Source organism: Mastigoproctus giganteus, chromosome 10 (genome assembly GCF_048544385.1).
Source record: "Mastigoproctus giganteus isolate SK-2022 chromosome 10, ASM4854438v1, whole genome shotgun sequence".
NCBI classification, from domain to species: Eukaryota; Metazoa; Arthropoda; class Arachnida; order Uropygi; family Thelyphonidae; genus Mastigoproctus; species Mastigoproctus giganteus.
In genome coordinates, this window is record NC_143584.1 from 166,794,513 (window position 1) to 166,813,219 (window position 18,707).

At 38.8% G+C, this 18,707-nt stretch overlaps 1 protein-coding gene across 6 annotated transcripts in view; it reads right to left on the reverse strand.

Annotated features, from left to right (window-relative positions):
• The window catches only part of Nipped-A (Transcription-associated protein Nipped-A), a 1,216,281-nt gene that overhangs the window by 621,474 nt on the left and 576,100 nt on the right, over positions 1 to 18,707 (reverse strand). For all 6 annotated transcript variants that reach the window (XM_090382460.1, XM_090382459.1, XM_090382462.1 and 3 more), the window contains one exon: positions 13,716 to 13,964. In XM_090382460.1, the coding sequence (XP_090238586.1) occupies positions 13,716 to 13,964 (249 nt within the window). The remainder of the gene's footprint in view (positions 1 to 13,715; positions 13,965 to 18,707) is intronic.

An 18,707-nucleotide genomic window follows, 5' to 3' on the forward strand; every position in this document is an offset into this window, starting at 1 on the left:
CAAGCCTGTGACTACTAAATAGGATTAATATTTGCATTGATTGATTTAATGTAAACTCCACTGACCTGATGGTCGTGCCAGAGTATAAATAAGAATTTTTTTTTTTTTTTTTTTTTGAAATAATTTTGATATTACTTGCATTTCAGCAGGACATTTGACTTAGTCCCTCATTAGAGATTACTGGAACATGTTGGAATCACAGGTACGATTCTAAGATGGATCTCAGTATGGTGCAAGCCAGTAGGCAAGCGGTTGGAATTAATGGTTACTCTTCACGTTGGGTAGTGTTCCTTGAACTCATCCTAGAGTCCCCAAGGATTAGTTCTGGGACCACCATGTTTCTGATTTTCATGAATAACACTAATAAAGGGATAAAATGGATGATGTCAAAATATTCAGGTGATCTAAAGATTGCAAAATTGGTTAATGTTCAGTGCCGACTCATCAGGATGAAACTTTTCTGACTATCTGCAAAGTCACCCATTGAGAAAAGTGGTTAGAAAAGTGGCAGTGACGTTTCAATGCTGCAAAATGCAAGGTTTAGTTTTGGGGAACAGCAATCCAAAAATAACTTACAACTATCGAACGGGATTTGGGAATTAAAATATGGGCAGACAAAGTTATCTGAGCAGCATAAACAGGTGGCAAGGAAGACCAATTGTGTTTTAGCAAACATTTACTTGCAGAGATATGCAAGTCATAATCCCACTGTATAAGGTAATTGTAGTAGTAGTGGCGATGATCCAAGAAAGCAAACTTATATAACATAAGCAAAAAAAAAAATAAAAATAAAATAAATAAATAACACACACATTCTCACCCATCCTTACCCTCCAAGAATTCTTGTCTATTTTTCCTTGAATTTATTCAAACCATCCACATCCAACAACAACAGATGGAAGCCTATTCCACCAATCAACCATTCACTGGCTGGATGGTTGATTGGTGGAATAGGCATGTGCAAACGTCCAGACTTTTATCCTGCAACCATCCTTCCTCAACTTAAATTTATGGCCCATTATGTGTGTAGTCTCAGAGAGACAAAGACTAGCTTTCACTTATCAAATGCATCACCTCAATCAGATCCCCCTGCATGTGCCTAGTCTCTAGACAATGCAATCTGCAGAACTGAACCCTTTCTAGGTAAGAGCACCCTTTTGTTCCCTTCACCAATTTGGTTTCTCTACTCTGCACCTGTTCCAGCAGATCAATATCCCTCCTAAAGTCAGGCCTACAGACATATATACAATACTCCAGAGGTAACCTAACCATGGTATTATACAAAGGGATAATCACCTCATTATTGCTACTGGCAACCTTCCTATATATCATTGACAAAACCACATAAGCTTCCCTGGCAGGATGCCTGCAACTCTCAGAGAATTTCATCATATCTGACTGCACAATTACCCTGAGGTCTTTTTCACTTTCTACTACCTGGAGCTTAGTTCCACATAGTTCATAAGTTACTCTGTGATTACTGCTACCCATATGCTATACCTCATATTTGTCAATGTTAAACTGCAACTGTCGTTTCTCAGCCATCGACCTAATTTTCTAAAATCTTGTGCAGTAGCATATCATCATTACAGTCGTTAACCCCCTGCCAACCTTTGTATCATTTGAAAACTTTGACATCAAGCTTGATATCATTAATAAATATCGAAAACAACAATGGCCAATCACTGAACCCTGGGGAACTCCACTGATAACATTAGTCCACAAAGAGCAGTGCTCATTGATACTCACTCTGTCTTCTTCCACTTAACCATCCCTTTATCCACAGCAGTAACTTGCCCTTAATGCCACATTGCTCCAGTTTATACAGAAGTCTTTTATATGCAACAGTACCAAAAGCCTTCCTGAAGTATATGATATCAAAATTATTTTGATATCATATATTGGTTACTATGATGCAGTTACTTGGTGACTGCATCATAGTAACCAATCAGATTGGTTAGACAAGACTACCCCTTAACAAAGACTTGTCCAAATGGTCCTACATTACTTCTTCAACCAGTGACTCCATTATTTTCCTTGGAACAGATGTTAAGCTAAAAGGTCTGTAATTACTCATGTCACATTTTGATCCCCTTAATGAATTTGGGATACATTTGCACATCTACAGTCCATAAGGACTTCTCCTGAATCAAAGAATGCTTGCATTATTGCTAAAGGTTTGTTTACCTCCTTTACTGTCTCTCTTAATATAATTGCATAGATTCCATTTGCCCCAGCTGCTCTTTTTATGTCCATCCTCAACAATCTCTTCCACTTTCCTTTCAGTTATCACAAAATCATTTAGCTGCCTGTTGGAGTTTGATAAACTACTAACATCCTCTCCCATAAAAAATTCCTCATGTGTGTGAATACACATGGAAAATTTCTATTCAATTTGTCAGCACCTTGAGCAGGGTCATCAACAGTTAACACATAGGCATCAAGTGGCCCAATGTGATTCAACCCCTTCCTTCTACTGTTAATACAAGCAGAGAAGTCTTTGCTGCTTTTCTTGGCATTTCCTTTGGCAGAGATTTCTCATAACCTGCTTGCCTAACCTCCTTTGCAACTTGATTACTAATTTATATCTATCATAAGCTCCTGTATCATCTGATAATTTATGTGTGTCCCATGCAGCTTTCTTCTCCGCCATGTGCCTCAATAGTTCATCTGACATCCATTTAGTCTAAGCCTTGAACAGTATTTCTTTGATTACTTCCCTGAATGCTTCCCATTTAGAATTTGTTGTTGGTAACATCATCAGTCGGTCTCACTGCACAGAATTTAAAAACTATCAGTTCATTGTAGTCACCCTTATGAAAGCAAAAGCCCGTCCCTTTATCCTTGACTGTAATTATGTCTTTAATGAAATTCCACATAAGAAAATTGTGATTGTTGCCACCCAGTAGATCTTTTACTTGCAGATTCTTAATGCACGTAGAATCACTGCTGATACCAAGTCAAGGGTATTGATTTCTTTTGTTGCCTGTCTAACATGCTGCTGTAGAAAGGAATCATCCAAAAAATCTACAAAAGTCTTGCTAGTGCCTGAATGGCCAACCCACAAATTTCAGTCAACATCTGGAAAGTTAAAATTCCCCATTATAAGAAATTCTGATTTACTGGCTCAAACTATTTATATGTATAGCTGTTTTGTGTACTCATCAAAGTCATTAGGCCTAGAATACACTCCTACTCTAGATTTTGTTTTTCCGATGCTTATATTGCACCAGACAGACTCAACGTTGTACTGGTCACCCACATTGAATGGATGCACTGACTTAGATTTAATATGCTTCTTATCTAAGAGCATAACCCCTCCACCCCTCCTGTCCTGTCTATTCTTCTTGGGTACACTACTCCCGATATTCAATTTCAGCATCACTTATGTCTGAGTGACACTGTGTCTCCGCAATGTCTGCATTTGATGACTTAATCAGTATTCAAATACATCAAATTTATTTACAATGCTCCTATATGCAAGTGTACATGCACATGTTCTTACTATTAATTACCCTTATACAGCCCACATATCCACTGGTTGGATGATGACTCACAGTTGGGTCTGATGCCTTGCCTTCCAGGCAGCTGCATTTTCCAATAGAAGCAGTGCAAGAATCACCTCCGTCTGTAACTCTATTTAATCTATTAGTCTGTGTACCCCATTAAGCCAGCAGTTTTCCAACTTGGAATACTGTGTCTAAATATGGAAGCCACATCCAAAGAATGGCACTGAGCTACTAGAGAGGAGCTGAAGGTGTCCAACAAGCTGAGATCTGCAAAACGTTGCTCGTATGAGGGCAACAGAGCATGGCAAACAGACACTATACGTGTTTACCAAATTTGGTTGAAGTCCAAGTCTAAGGTTCGAGAGTAGCCTGTGCGGCCGCAGCTATTTTGCAGCTCCTGGAGAAAAGAAGTTTTTTCTGATTTATTTTCTGTTTTATTAGCTTAAATTGGCATATTTACTTATTTTCTAGAGTAGTTTTATATTCCTAGTTACGATACTTAGCTTAAAGTTTAACTTGATAGAGAGATTTTGTGGGTATTACTTAGTATCGGTAATGGTATTAAATCCACGTGTTACAAATTGCAGCTCCGTTGAACGAGAGGTTTTTAACCGTATTTAGCCGATTTATTAACCAATTGTTATATCAAATTATTATCCATAAGTAGCTATAGACCTAGTCAGGATCCTTAGTTTATTCTAAATCGAGACAGCGAGATTTGGAAGTTAATCAATACTTAAGAGTCCGTAGAAGTACCGTTCGTAATTACCGCCATTGTAACACGATACAGCATATCCGGAATTCGATAGCATTAGCTTTGTATAGTATAGTGCATAATATAATATTGTCAATTAATCAGAAAATCTATTAATCTTGTTAAACTTCATTGTCAATTAAATTGTACTTTTAACTATATATATATAACGACTTAGAGTACAAACGTAACAAATAATTAATACATAACTTGATACGGAAGTTATATAAAGGGAACTCGTAGATAACACTCAACACTGAAAAATAAATATAGCGTTATAACTGTGTTAGGATACAAGTTTAAGGTTTTAATTTTGTTCTGAAATTGTAATTTTATTGACATGATAGTTTTCAAACTTTTCATTTCAAAATTTATTTTTTACCCCTTTAAATATGATCGAAAATATATCTGCATCTTGGCTAGAAATCACTGCCAACAACATGCATTCTGTTTGGCAGCATGTTTTGCCCCATTTGGTAAACGATTTCACTGATTTTGAATCACAAGTTCAGATAATTTCCGAAGACATTGTGAAGGTCGGAAAAGACTTCGGATTTGAATCTTTGGACACTGCCAATGTACGTGACTGCATTGACTCACATGTGACTTAGATGATGCAACTCTCCTTGAAATTGATGAGCAAACTGCATATGCAAAAGAGGAAAAGATATTCTGAAGTGGATAACACTGAAGTGCCACCAAAACAATTTTCAACAGAACTGGAGAAAGTTTTTTAGGGGGTTGATATGGCCTGCGAGGCAATTAAGAATGGAGATCCGAATGGTGAACGTAGCATCAAGATAGGGCAAATTTTACAAGATGGGATTTGATGTTACAAAGACTTGTATGCCGAGAAAAAGAAGAGAAGGCTTCACCAGACTTCATGATTGAAATACCCAAATAAACAACCGCTTTTTTTTTTTTTTTTCACATCTCTGCCATGATGTTACCTTTTCATTAATAAAATTTTTGCAATATTTTTTTAAATTGCATTGAGTGTGGTGCAGGATAAATCACTAACTTGCATTCAGACATTAGGCAGAGTGAAAAGTTAGAAACAGTCTTCCAAGGACGCACTGGAGCAAGTGGCACTGTCTACCATATGGCTACTAAGGCAAGACCATCACAAGCCTCACCAACTGGAAGTGGTTTCTGTGCAACTGTGATAGTTATCACTCAGGAAGGAATAAAAAGGAAAGGAAGACCATCACAATGCATGAAATAGAGCAGCAAAATGAATATGTTCATTATGCAAACATAATATTAAGTAACCAAGCTGGAGGCTGATGTGACAATTTATGGGATGAGACTACATACCAAGTGGCTGAAAGGATTTCTGACTGTTCATGTCACCTAACAGTGAATAGCAGACACGAGAAGGACCCCATAAAAAAGAACCTGATAACTCCTGGAATCTTGGAAAAAATCAAGTAGGATGTGAGCAACCAACTACATAGACCAGAATAAGGACAGCAAACCAGATGAGGAAGAGCAAGAATACAACCCAGAGCAGCTGAAGTGGAAGAAGGCCTTAACAGAATTCAAGGGAACACCAAAAAGACTCATGCCATGCTGAAGCAGAGACCCAATAGAATTGTGTGGAAAGTCACATACTATCTCAATTAGCAAATAATACCACATTACCTCAACAACAATGAAACAATGCTGGAGGCCATCCACATAGCTATGTGCTGTGCTGATTTAGCAGCTAGTAGGATCAGTGGAAGAGAAAAGAGAAACCAGCAGCAGAAGAAATGAAACACAGAAGGAACTGCTAGCCTGGGAAAGAAGGCTTCAGTAGAAGACAGACAAACTACGACTCAAGAGGGGCCAATTCACCCAGAACCAACATAGTAATGGTAGTAAGAAGTTGATTAGAAAAGTGAAGAGCATCCTTAAGAAAGACAACATCCACAGCTACACCAGACCAAAAAATCGGAGAACAGGAGAATACTCAGACAAACTGAAGCAGAACCTCCTTGCAATCAGCAAGACACTATGCTGTTACAAAAGAGCTCCCAGAGGGGTTAGGAGACAAAAAAATGAATGTTTGATGAAAACCAAAGAGCTTTCTATAGGGGTATCAAACAAGAGGAGAAAGAAGGTAAGGGACCACCTGAGCAGAAAATGATCAAGGAGTTCTTGGGCAATATATATGGAGCAGTGAAGTAACACAAACGTTGAAACCCCTGGAGAGAACTAGAAAAGGAGGCACAAGTGCAACAGGGGATCAGGAAGTCACACAACAGGTGAATCTCAGGAATAGATAACTTCTATTGGTATAAGAAGTTCACATGCACACACAAGCACCTAGCAGAGTAGGAACAGTTCACCCAGAGACAACCCCAGTGTTTCTTTCTCAATGAATGATATACTTGAAGGCTGAGGACCAAGATACAATCAACCCGGAGAAATACAGCCTGATACCGTCTCCCAACAAAGTACAAGCTGCATAACCAAGATATCAACCATTTGGAGAGCGAGAACATCATGGCAAGCAGCTGAAGAGATACAAGTGGATGAGCAAAGGATGCAAGGGGCAATTAACCATTGATGCGGCAGTTATGGAGCAAGCCTACAAGAAGCACCTGAACTTGTATATGGGCTACATCGACCACGGCAAGGCCCTCGACTCCGTGGTTCATAGCTGGCTAACCGACACACTAAAGATCTACAAAGTCAATCCGACAGTGACACACTTTCTAGAAGCAACCATGACAAAATGGAGTAGTACCATCAAGGTCGAGAACATTCCATCAGGAGAGGAATCTTTCAAGGAAATGGTGAGCCTACTGTGGTTCTGTCTAGCTTGTTTGTTATTTGGTTTTTAGGAGCATTAGCAACTAAGGCCATATTGCTCCGGGATATGCGGTGGTCATTCCCTGACCTTTCCGCATTCTTCGTATTTGGTGGTGACGGGCTCGAACCCCGGTCTAATCAAGAAGCGTGTGCTATGCACTGCTGCTCCTTCCCACCTGGCTACGGAGGCGCCCGGTTCTGTCTAGCAGTCAATCTGCTATCCACCATACCAAACAACATCAAGTATAGATATACCTTCAAAGGATGGAAGAAATAACCTGTACACCCTTACCCAGCTGATGTACACGAATGACATCAAGCTCTACAGGGCAACCAAGAGAACTCCAACAGCTACTCTGGATTGCCAAAGAATTCCGCAATGACATCAGGATGGAATTTGGACTTTTGACAAGACAAATGTCTTGCATTTGTCTAGTAGAAATTCCCCATCACAGCTTCCATTCATCGAAGCTATGATGGGGAGAGACCACAAATACCTGAGATGATGCAAGCTCAACAATTAGAGCACAAGAGGATCAAGGCCTGCCTGACTGAAAAATACGATAAGAGACTCAGACGCCCACTCAAAGTAAAGCTGAATGGAGGCAGCCCCAGCTCAAACATATTCCTTTGGGATCATAGGATGACTAACAAAAAAGGTGGAGGAGATCATGAGAAAGATAATGACAATGATGACCAAGAGCCACCAACATCACCTGAAGTAGGTGGCAGAAAGACAAACCATAGTTGGGAAAGGAAGAAGGGGCTTGACAGACTGCATCAAGCAACAGAATAAAGTGATTAATAACCTAAAGGATTATGTCCAGTAAAACACAGTGCCAGTCTACCAGGTAAGGAAGACAGACAAGTGTCAGGGTCTCCTAAGTGAAGAAACCCCCCCCTCTTGCCCAGATGGAAGAAAAGAAGATAGAAAGATAGGTAAAGAAGGCACTAAAATGACCTCCATCAGTGACATTCAGGAGTGTCCCACTCACAAATCCTCCAGTCTCCCTAAGACTAAAGGGTTTATGCTTGCCACCCAAGGCCAAGTAATCAACACCAGGGACTACAGAAAATACATCATCCAAGAACTTGGAGCAGCAAAAGGCACATGTTGACGATGCCACTTGCTTCGGAAACCATCCAATATGTCACTACAGTATGCTGGGTGATTATTCAGATGGAGTTCATTCGTAGATATGACCAGGGTGCAAGGATAATACATCAGAAAGTAGCAAAGAAATATCAGTTGATCAAAAAAAAGTGTACGGTATTATAAGTAAAATCCTAGGAGATCCCACCCACAAGCTGTATAGGGACCATGCCATAATAACGGATGAGACTATCCCACGCATAATTCTTGTTGACAAGAAGGAAAAGACTACCTGCCTGATTGATATAGGGTGCCCAACACCAGCAATATGTGAGGAAAAGATCAGGAAGTATAGAGCTAACATAGGATATCAGAGAAATTTGGCATAATAACAAATAACAACAAACCCGATCACTGTTGTCAATCACTAGTGTGGTGTCAAACACCCTACACGAGCTCCTAGCAGCAACAGGCTTTCCGGAGAATACCTGTAGAATACTCAGAGAATTTCTCTTTCAACAGTAATAACTGGATTATAATAACCACCTTATGCACGTGATACAAGTAGGCATCATGGGATAAAAAAACCAATCCACAACAGGGAGAAAGAATAGAATAATAATATAATACACACCTCTTATTTTGATCATGGATAATGTTATCATTTATTTAATGTTATCACTTTCATGAAGTCCCAATCAAATATATTTGAATACATAGAAAAAAAAAAAAAAAAAAAAATGTTCATTGTAATCAGCACTTCAGTTTTTTTTTTTTTTTTTTTTTATCACTTTTTTGTCTTATCAGGTTTACCCTTGTGCAGTGGAAGTGTGTTCTTTAACTCCGTTGCACTGCGTCATCAGTTACTGCTGTTGTTTCATACAATTTATGGCTGTCAGTGTCGTTACTCCATAAAAGACAGTATACTGTATCGGTACTCCTACTAATATGACTATTTTACAGTACTGCATTAATCCTTTTCTAATTCTTGGTTTTGATATTTTATTTATTTTTAATGGTTTGTATGAACTGCCAGAAACATTATGACAGTTTCATTTTTATTGATAACTTTCTTGAAGAAATAGTGGACAATCGAATTAAAATATTTCGTGTTATTTGATTTGAATGTTTTCTTTTTGTCCACTTCCACCTTTTTCTGTACACATTTCTGTTTGGCATCAATAAAAAATGCTGAACAGCTGCAATCTTCTTTCACCGGTTATTGTTATCAATTAAGCTGTGTTCTGAAGTGGTCACAATAACTTACAATTACTTTTCAATGGTCTTATGACCAGTTTCAGATCTCACTGTATCAGTGTTAAAAGGACTGCTAGCATGCTCTGTCTCCTCAAACTAATCTCTTTGAGTTATTGTATGTGCCAACTAGATGATTCAAAGTAGGACTAGGGTGAATCTAGTTACCTATGCTTTGAGCTGCAATAATCTCCTGCCCATATATAACAAGACAACAGTTTCCCAAAATAGTTACCACTGCCTTGACAGCATCAAGAAATTTCCTTGCACTTATTCTATTCAAAGGTATCCCACCTCTTAAAAAATGTTATATCACATCTTTTTAAGATCATGTTAGTCACACCTGCTAACGTTATACCACATTTAGGACATACCAAGAAAAATTATGTCCCAGAAATCTTGAAATATACTTGATTGACAAGGCTTGGGCCATAAACTCCACCATATCATGTGCCGATAAAAATTCCAAACAATACTGCACTGAGTCCTAGCTCTAGGTTTTTCATCAATGCTATCATTAGCATTAGTACAGGCATATGATGCAAGAAAGCAAGCTTATGCAGCATCAGCCAAAAAAAAAAAAAAAAAAACCTTCCACTTCACCCCTCCATTCGTTCGAAATACCTGTCCAGCTGAGCCTTAAATTTATTTAGGCCAACCAACCACCAACCAACTACCCGCTGGCTAAAGGCAAATTTCCGCACATCTATCCTACATCTGTCTTTCCTCAATTTGAATTTATGCCCTCTCAGATGATTATTCTGAGCAAGATGCAGTATCCCATCAGCATTGAGCATGCTCAAACCATTCAAGGCTTTGTACACCTCTATCAGATCACCTTGCCGGTGTCTAGTCTCCAGACACTGTAATTTGCAAAATTTAAGCCTTTCTTCGTAAGAGCAACCCTTCGTTCCATTCACTAACCTTGTTGCCCTTCTCTGTTCCAGAGAAGTACTGTTCCAGCAGCTCTACATCCTTCTTGAAATGAGGCCTCCAGACCTGTATACAGTACTCAAGGTGCGGCCTGACCATTGCCTTATACAAGGGAATAATCACTTCCCTATCCCTTCTAGAAAAATTCCTGTATATCATTGATAAGACACCATGAGCTACTCTTGAAGCCCATCTGCACTGCTCAGAGAACTTCATATCTGCCTGCAGAATTACCCCCAGGTCCTTTTCATTCTCTACCACTGCCAGTGTAGTACCACAGAGTTGATACGTTGCTCTGGGATTGCTGTTTCCCATAGGTAGTACTTTACATTTGTCAATGTTAAACTTCATTTGCCACCTCTCAGCCCATCTGCTCAACCTTTCCAGATCCTGTTGCAGAAGCATAGCATCAGTAGCGTCCTTAACAACCCTGCCAACCTTTGTATCGTCTGCAAACTTGGAAATTAAGCTTGATATACCATCATCAATATTATTTATAAATACAGAAAACAACAATGGACCCAACACTGAACCCTGAGGGACTCCACTAATAATGTTAGTCCACGATGAGCAGTGTCCATTAATTACCACTCTCTATCTTCTGCCACTCAACCATCCCTTTATCCATAGCAACAATTTGCCACCAATGCCACACTGCTCCAATTTGTCTTCCATGTGCAACAGTATCAAAAGCCTTTCTAAGATCCAAATATATAATATCAAAGTTATTCCCTGCATCCAATTCTTTTGTGACTACATCATAGTATCCAATCAAATTGGTCAGGCAAGACCTTCCCTTAACAAAATCATGCTGTGTCTGAGCTATAACTGAATTCTTGTCAAGATGATCCTGCAGTGCTTCTTTAACCAGTGCTTCCATTAATTTTCCTAGAACAGAAGTTAAACTCACAGGTCTATAATTACTTGTGTCAGCCTTTGATCCTCCTTTGTGAATTGGGGTTACATTTGCACATCTCAAGTCTGTGGGTACCTCCCCTGAGTCCAAGGAACCTCTCATAATTATGGCTAACGGATTGCTTACTTCCTTTGCTGCCTCCTTTAATATAACTGGATAGATCTCATCCACCCCAGGTGCCTTTCTTGTATTTATCTTCAACAATTTCCCCTCCACTTTAATCTCAATTATTACAAGATCATCTAGATCACTGCCAGTGTTTACTTCATCTATGGCATACCCCTTCCTGAATAACTCATGTGTGAATGTAGATGCAAAATATTGATTTAGTTTGTTTTCTACCTGAGCAGGATCATGAACAGTTGAACCATCGATATCAAGTGGACCAATCTGATTCATCCCCCTTCCTTCTAGAATTTACATAAGTAAAGAACTCCTTGCTGTTTTTCTTTGCATCCCTTGCCAAAGATTTCTCGTAATCTGCCTTCGCCTGCCTAACCTCCTTTGTAACTTGGTTACAGATCAACTTATATCTATCATAGGCTTCTGTGTCACATGTTAATTTATATGTATCCCATGCATTTTTCTTCTCTGCCATATGTCTCATTATTTCATCTGACATCCATTTAGGCCTGAACCTTGAACAATATTTCTTAGTTGGTATGTAAAGCCTAGTAGCTTCCAAGATAAGTTCTTTGAATGCTTCCCATTTTGAGTTTGCTGTTGGTAACATCATCAGTTAGTCCAACTGTACAGAATTTAAATACTGTCTCAGACCATCGTAGTCGCCTTTACGAAAGCAATAACCCTTCCCTTTACCCCTGATGGTAGTTACCTCCTTGAGTAAATCCCACTTCAGCCCACTGTGATCACTGCCACCTAGTGGTTCCTCTATCTGCAGAATCTTAATTCATTAAGAATCACTACTGATAATCAAATCAAGAGTATTGCTCCTTCTAGTTGCCTCCTTAACATGCTGATTATCGAAAACAATCATCCAATAAATCCACAAAAGCCTTGCTAGTGTGTGAGTGACGAACCCACAAATTCCAGTCAATATCTGGGAAATTAAAATCCCCCATTATAAGACTCTCTGATTTACCGGCTCACTCTATTTCCCTGTACAGTTTCTTATTATACTCATCAGAGTCATTAGGCCTATAGCACACCCCTATTCTCAATTTTGATCTCCCAATGCTTATGTCACACCAAACTGACTCGACACTGCTCTGTTCAGCAATGTCGACTGGCTTCACTTCCTTGGATTTTGTGTTTCTTAACTAATAGCATTACCCCTCCTCCCTTCCTATCCTGTCTATCCTTTCTGTAGACGTTGCACTCCCCAAATTCCAGTTCTGCATTACTTATATTTGTGTGACACCAAGTCTCTGATATCACAACAATATCTGCCTTTGATGCTTTGAGCAATACCTCAAATTCATCAAATTTATTTACCAAACTCCTAGCATTGGTGTACACGCAAGTAAACATGCACCTGTTCTTTTTCTTAGCCACCCTAACACAACCCATGTGTTTACTTGTACCCCAACGTCTCCCAGCAGTCTCTGAAATATCCTGCATCTTATTTTCCAAGCTGCTGCTCATTCCAATAGAAACAGTGCAAGAATCACTTTCACCTCTGCCAGTGGCTACTATTAATCTATTAGTCCTTGTATCCCCCCAATCTAGCAGTTTTCCGACCCACCTAACACTGCCCCGATTGCATCAGCAAATATTCTTGCACCCTTTCTTTTTAAGTGTATCCCATCCCTGTAGAAGCAGTATCTTCTGTTAACAAGTACAGACCAGGCTGAAAAACATTCTACCCCTTGAGCCTTGCACAATCTTTCCAGGGCCGAATTGATCGACAGGGCTCTCATCATATACTCCCTCCTATCGTGCATGGGCAGAATTGCAGACACTTTCAAATTCAACCCTAATTCACGGCTTTTTTTCAACAGTGACCTGTACTTGTTAAGTAATTCCGCCGGTCTTCTACTCTTAATAGAGTAGGAGACCGGCGGAATTATATCTCATAACTATGATGTAATACCCTGTTGTCTAATATTATTAGTACTAGCATATACAAAAATATAATATGATTGACATTTTTATATACAAGATAAAATAAACTGTTTTATGATATCATCAATGACTTTTGCTCCATGTTGATACTGTTTCAGGCTTTATTTCATAATTATGTAGCAAATAACCCAGGACTGTAGTGTTACAAATCCAATGAATTTATGCTAATTAGCAATGAATTTAATAATTAAAACTGAATTCTAAATTGAAAGATAAATGTAATTATAAAAACAACTCAAAATAGTTAAAGAATTAAAATCACCTTGAAGTTTAATTAGTCACGTTCAATAGTTCATTCTAAGAGTTAAATTTATGAGCACTGATATTTAATTGAGTTATATTATTTAACTATATATAATTTCATTCAGTTACCTGATGAAAAATATTCATGATTGCAGCACAAGTTTTCATTTTATTACCAGTACTTTGTTGCAAACTTCTAGCAGCAACAGCAGCTTCTTCCAGCCATTTACGAAGGTGCAGCAACAATTGCTCACATAACTTTTCATTAAAAATGTTTGGAAAGAGCTGAATCAAATAACTAAGACGCTGAATTATGCTGAGATTTGATGATCTATAGTCGCCCAACATTAAAAGTAATGGTCGAATAGCACTTTGCACCTAAAAAAAATTACATAATATAGATATCATAATATTAAGTGAGCAATTATAATTATTCATAATTTAATGTGAACCACACTGTCTCATCATCAGATTAACAATGCTGAATCCATAATGCATCATTGATTTTTAATTTAATTGCAGCAAGAGGAAACAGCCTTAACTATGGTATCCGTTTAATTTCACCACAACAGTTCATATAAAAATCCACTACTTATAGTAATCAACAGCAGGGACAGTGGCAATATCAGTGGTGCTTTGTTTTCATCAATATCTATGGAAACATTTATGTGTCAATAAGGGAAAAAGAGTTAGAATCCATATCTTGTTAAGCAATTTTGTAAAATAAGCACATTTCTTAAGCTATATCGTGCAGAATCATAGATGGCACATAGATAGAGGTTAAATATGTTAATAATAATAATGTTTTTTTTTTTTTTTTTACAATAATACTTCCGGCAGTCTCAGTACTAATGTACTCCTACAGGATTATAGATTCGACCGACATCAAGCTGGATGAGATTGAACAGGATAATGATGACGAAGAGCTATCAAAACCATTCAAAGTTGGCCATCGAGAGACTGACCATAGCCCATAAAGAAGGAAGGAAGGAATGGATTAACCTCACTGAACAACAGAAGGTGATTAAGAACCTGCACGATTACTTCCAAGAAAACACAGTGCCAATCTACCAAGCCAAAAAAAAAAAAAAAAACATAGACAAACAGCGTGCAACACTCAGCACAACTAGGACACCAAACCGACACAAACAGAAAGACGGGTGAAGAAGACATCCAATGGCAGACACTACAATGACCTTCAGTAAGACTAAATAGATAAGATGGCTTCCAATGCTTGACTAATGAACAGAAGGCTCTTCCCTGAGAGTGAATGATTCATGCTCACGATCCAAGGCCAGGTAATCAACACTAGGAACTACAGGAAAATACATTACTAAGGATGCTGGAATAACAGAAGATACGTGTCAGTGATACCACCTGACCCCAGAAACAATCCAGCACATTACCGCAGGATGCAGGGTGATCACCCAGACAGGTTACATTCAAAGACACGATGAGGTGGAAAGAATAATAATTCAGAAGCTAGCACAAAAATGCCAGCTGATCAAAGAAAGTTCACTGCATTACACGTATTAGCCTAAGGCCATACTAGAGACCTCTATTCACAGACTATACTAGGACCAGGCCATAATGACAGACAAGATGATAGTGCACAACAAACCAGACATAACCCTGATCAACAAGAAGGAAATGGCTACCTACCTGATCGACATAGCAGCCAACACTAGCAACCTCCAGAAAACATATGAGAAAAAGATCAGGAAGTACTTGGACCAAAGACAGGAAGTCAAAGACATGCAGCATATTGAAAAAGTAATGACCATCCCAATCACTGTCAACCACTTACATGGTGCCAAAGAGCCTTCATAAGAACATAGCAGTAATAGGCCTCCCAGAAAACAGTTACATGGAACTTTCTGGAGTTCCATGTAACTCTGATCTGGAACACCTGTAGGATAGTAAGAGAGTTCTTTGACCAATAATAATAATAATAATAATCAGACAAAACCAACCAACCACCCTTGCATGTGTTACCAATACCCATCATGGGGTGGGGAAAATCCAATAAAAATGAAAGGGTATTTATAAGAATAATAATGTGTTCTTAGCAAAACTGACTGGATGTCCTTGATGTAAACAAGGACATCTAGCTGGACAAAACTAGAAGTGAAGACCAGTGAAGAGATTGAAGCCATGACAGCAGGAGAGACATACAAATATCTGAGAATGATGCAAGCCCACCAGTTTAGAACACAAGGAGATCAAGGACCGTCTGACTGAGAAGCCTATTAGAATCAAAGCTGAATGGCAGTAACATAATCACAGCCATGAACACTCTCACACTCCCAGTGCTAACGCACTCCTTCGGGATTATAGGTTGGCCCAACATTGAACTGAATGAGATTATGAGATTGACCAGAATAATGATAACCAAGAGCTACAAATACCATCCGAACTCAGTCATCAACAGACTGCCAATAGTTTGTGAAGAAGGAGGGAGGGAGGGAGGTAGGGAGGGAGGGGATTGAATGACCTAACTGAACAAAAGAAAAGATGGCGATTAAGAATCTGTGGGATTATTTCCAAGAAAACACAGAAACAATCTACCAAGCTTAAGAAAGATAGACAAGCAGCACACAATGCTCAACCTCAACAAGGAGACAATGATCACACAGACAGAAGAAACAAAGACAGACAAAGAAGACACCCCATGGCAGATACTACAATGATCTCCACGAAGACTACATAGATAAGTTAGCTTTCAACGCTTGGCCCACGAATGAAAGGCTCTTCCCTGAGACCCCTGCCATCCAAGATCAGGTAACACCAGGAACTACATCGCCAAGGAACCTAGAGTATTAGTATTTGCAATGGCCACATGGTGCAAGGAAGCATATGGCTTATACTGCACCAGCCAAAAAAAAAAAAAAAAAAGATAGGGCAGGTAGGTACACCAGTGATACAATGAATGACAACCTGGTTATGAAATATAACCCCACAATATGAAAATATGCCAGACAGTGTGCGATAGTAAAGACTAAAAAAGGCGTTCAGGCTTGAAAGTTTCGGACTCCGGGAAATTTATTATACGAACAAGTTAGTGAAAAACATTTTAGTTTGTAGTAAATCACTGAAGTAGGCGAAACAGCATCATTTTTGCTACTTCGGTGATTTACTACAAACTAAAATGATGCTTTGCACTAACTTGTTTGTATAGTAAATTTCCAGTTAGTCCAAGGCTTTCAAGCCCTAAATTAGTCTTTACTATCGCACACTGACTAGAATCTCTCATATTGTTGAGTTATAGTTCATAACCGGTTTGTCATTCATTGTATTGCCCGGGAGGGGTACCAATCTGCCCACCGATGAGAAGTCCACAAGCATCGAAACAGTGCCATTTAGGTGGTGGTATACACCAAAAATAAGGAACATTTGGGGTAAAGAAAGCCTGCACGAGAAGCATGCAAAAGTTCGATGAAATTTATAGGTAAAAGTACTTTGCTGTAACAGCATTTGTATCGTTGCTCACTCGGTAAACAGATGGTGGGTGTTATTGGTCTGGAGTAGAAGTTGAATCCCATGGGAGCTTGAAACTCTCCCAAAGTATGGGGGGTAACCTGGCGTTTTTTCTTTAGAATCACTAATTGAATCATGAACACAGAGTCATATTGGAAGTTCTGCTGTCGTAAAAAATGTTCATAATCTAGTTTCACCGGAAAACGTTTTCGAAGTTTGCCTTGCTTCTCGTATGGGCTTCCTTTGCCCTTTTTTTTTTTTTCTTAATAAACAATTTATCCACTAGTCCACCAGTGATTCTAAAGAAAAGAAGGACAGGTTACCCCCTCCACTTCAGGAGGGTTTCAATCTCCCATGCAATTCAATTTCTACTCCTGACCGATAACACCCACCGTCTGTTTACCGAGCGAGTAACATACAAATGCCATTACAGCAAAGTACTTTTACTGGTAAATTTCATTGAACTTTTGCATGCTTCTCGTGCAGACTTTCTTTATCTTCGCCGAATCGAGTAAAAAATTGGAATCTGGGGAGTACAATGTGTATGCTGTTAGTTAAGAAACACAAAATCTAAGGAAGTGTATCCAATTGATGTTGGCGGACAATACAATGTTGAGTCTGTTTGGTGTGACAGAAGCACTGGGAAAGGAAAAATAATAGTAGGTGTGTGTTATAGGCCTAATGAATCTGATGAGTATAATGAGCAACTGTGCAGAGAAATAGAGTAGGCTAGTAAATCAGAGTGTTTTATAATGGAGGATTTTAATTTCCCAGAGATTGACTGGAATTTGGGGGTTGGTCACACACACACTAGCAAGGCTTTTGTGGATTTATTGGATGATTGTTTTCTACAGCAGCATGTTCGGGAGTAATACTCTTGATCTGGTTATCAGTAGTGATTCTTCATGTATTAGGAATATGCAGATCAAGGAACCACTAGGTGGCAGTGATCACAGTTTGCTGAAGTGGGATTTACTCAAAGAGGTAACTACCATCAGGAATAAAAGGGAAGGGTTTTTGGTTTCGTAAAGATGACTATGGTGGTCTGAGACAATATTTAAATTCTATACGGTGAGACCAACTGATGATGTTATCAACAGACAATTCAAAATGGGAAGCATTCAAAGAATTAATCTTGGAAACTACTAGGCTTTTCATGTCAACTAAGAAATATTGTTCAAGATTTAGGCCAAAATGCATGTCAGATGAACTAATTAGACATCTGGCAGAGAAGAAAAATGCATGGGATACATATAAATTAACAGGTGACACAGAAGCCTATGATAGATATAAACAGGTCTGTAACCAAGTCACAACGGAGGTTAGGCAGATTATGAGAAATCTTTGGCAAAGGATGCAAAGAAAAATGGCAAAGAGTTCTTTACTTATGTAAACTCTAGAAGGAAGGGGACGAATCAGATTGGACCACTTAGCATAGATGGATTGACTATTGATGATCAAGCCCAGGTAGCCGATAAACTGAATGGGTATTTTCCATCTATATTCACACGAGGAGTTATTCAATGAGGGAAGTGCTTATCAAACTAACAGGGAGCTATCCATGCAATTTGATTAAAAATGGTTATTGTTTTCAAGTAGGTTTAGTAAAAACAGTTTACCATGCGAAGTATTTAATCACTTTAT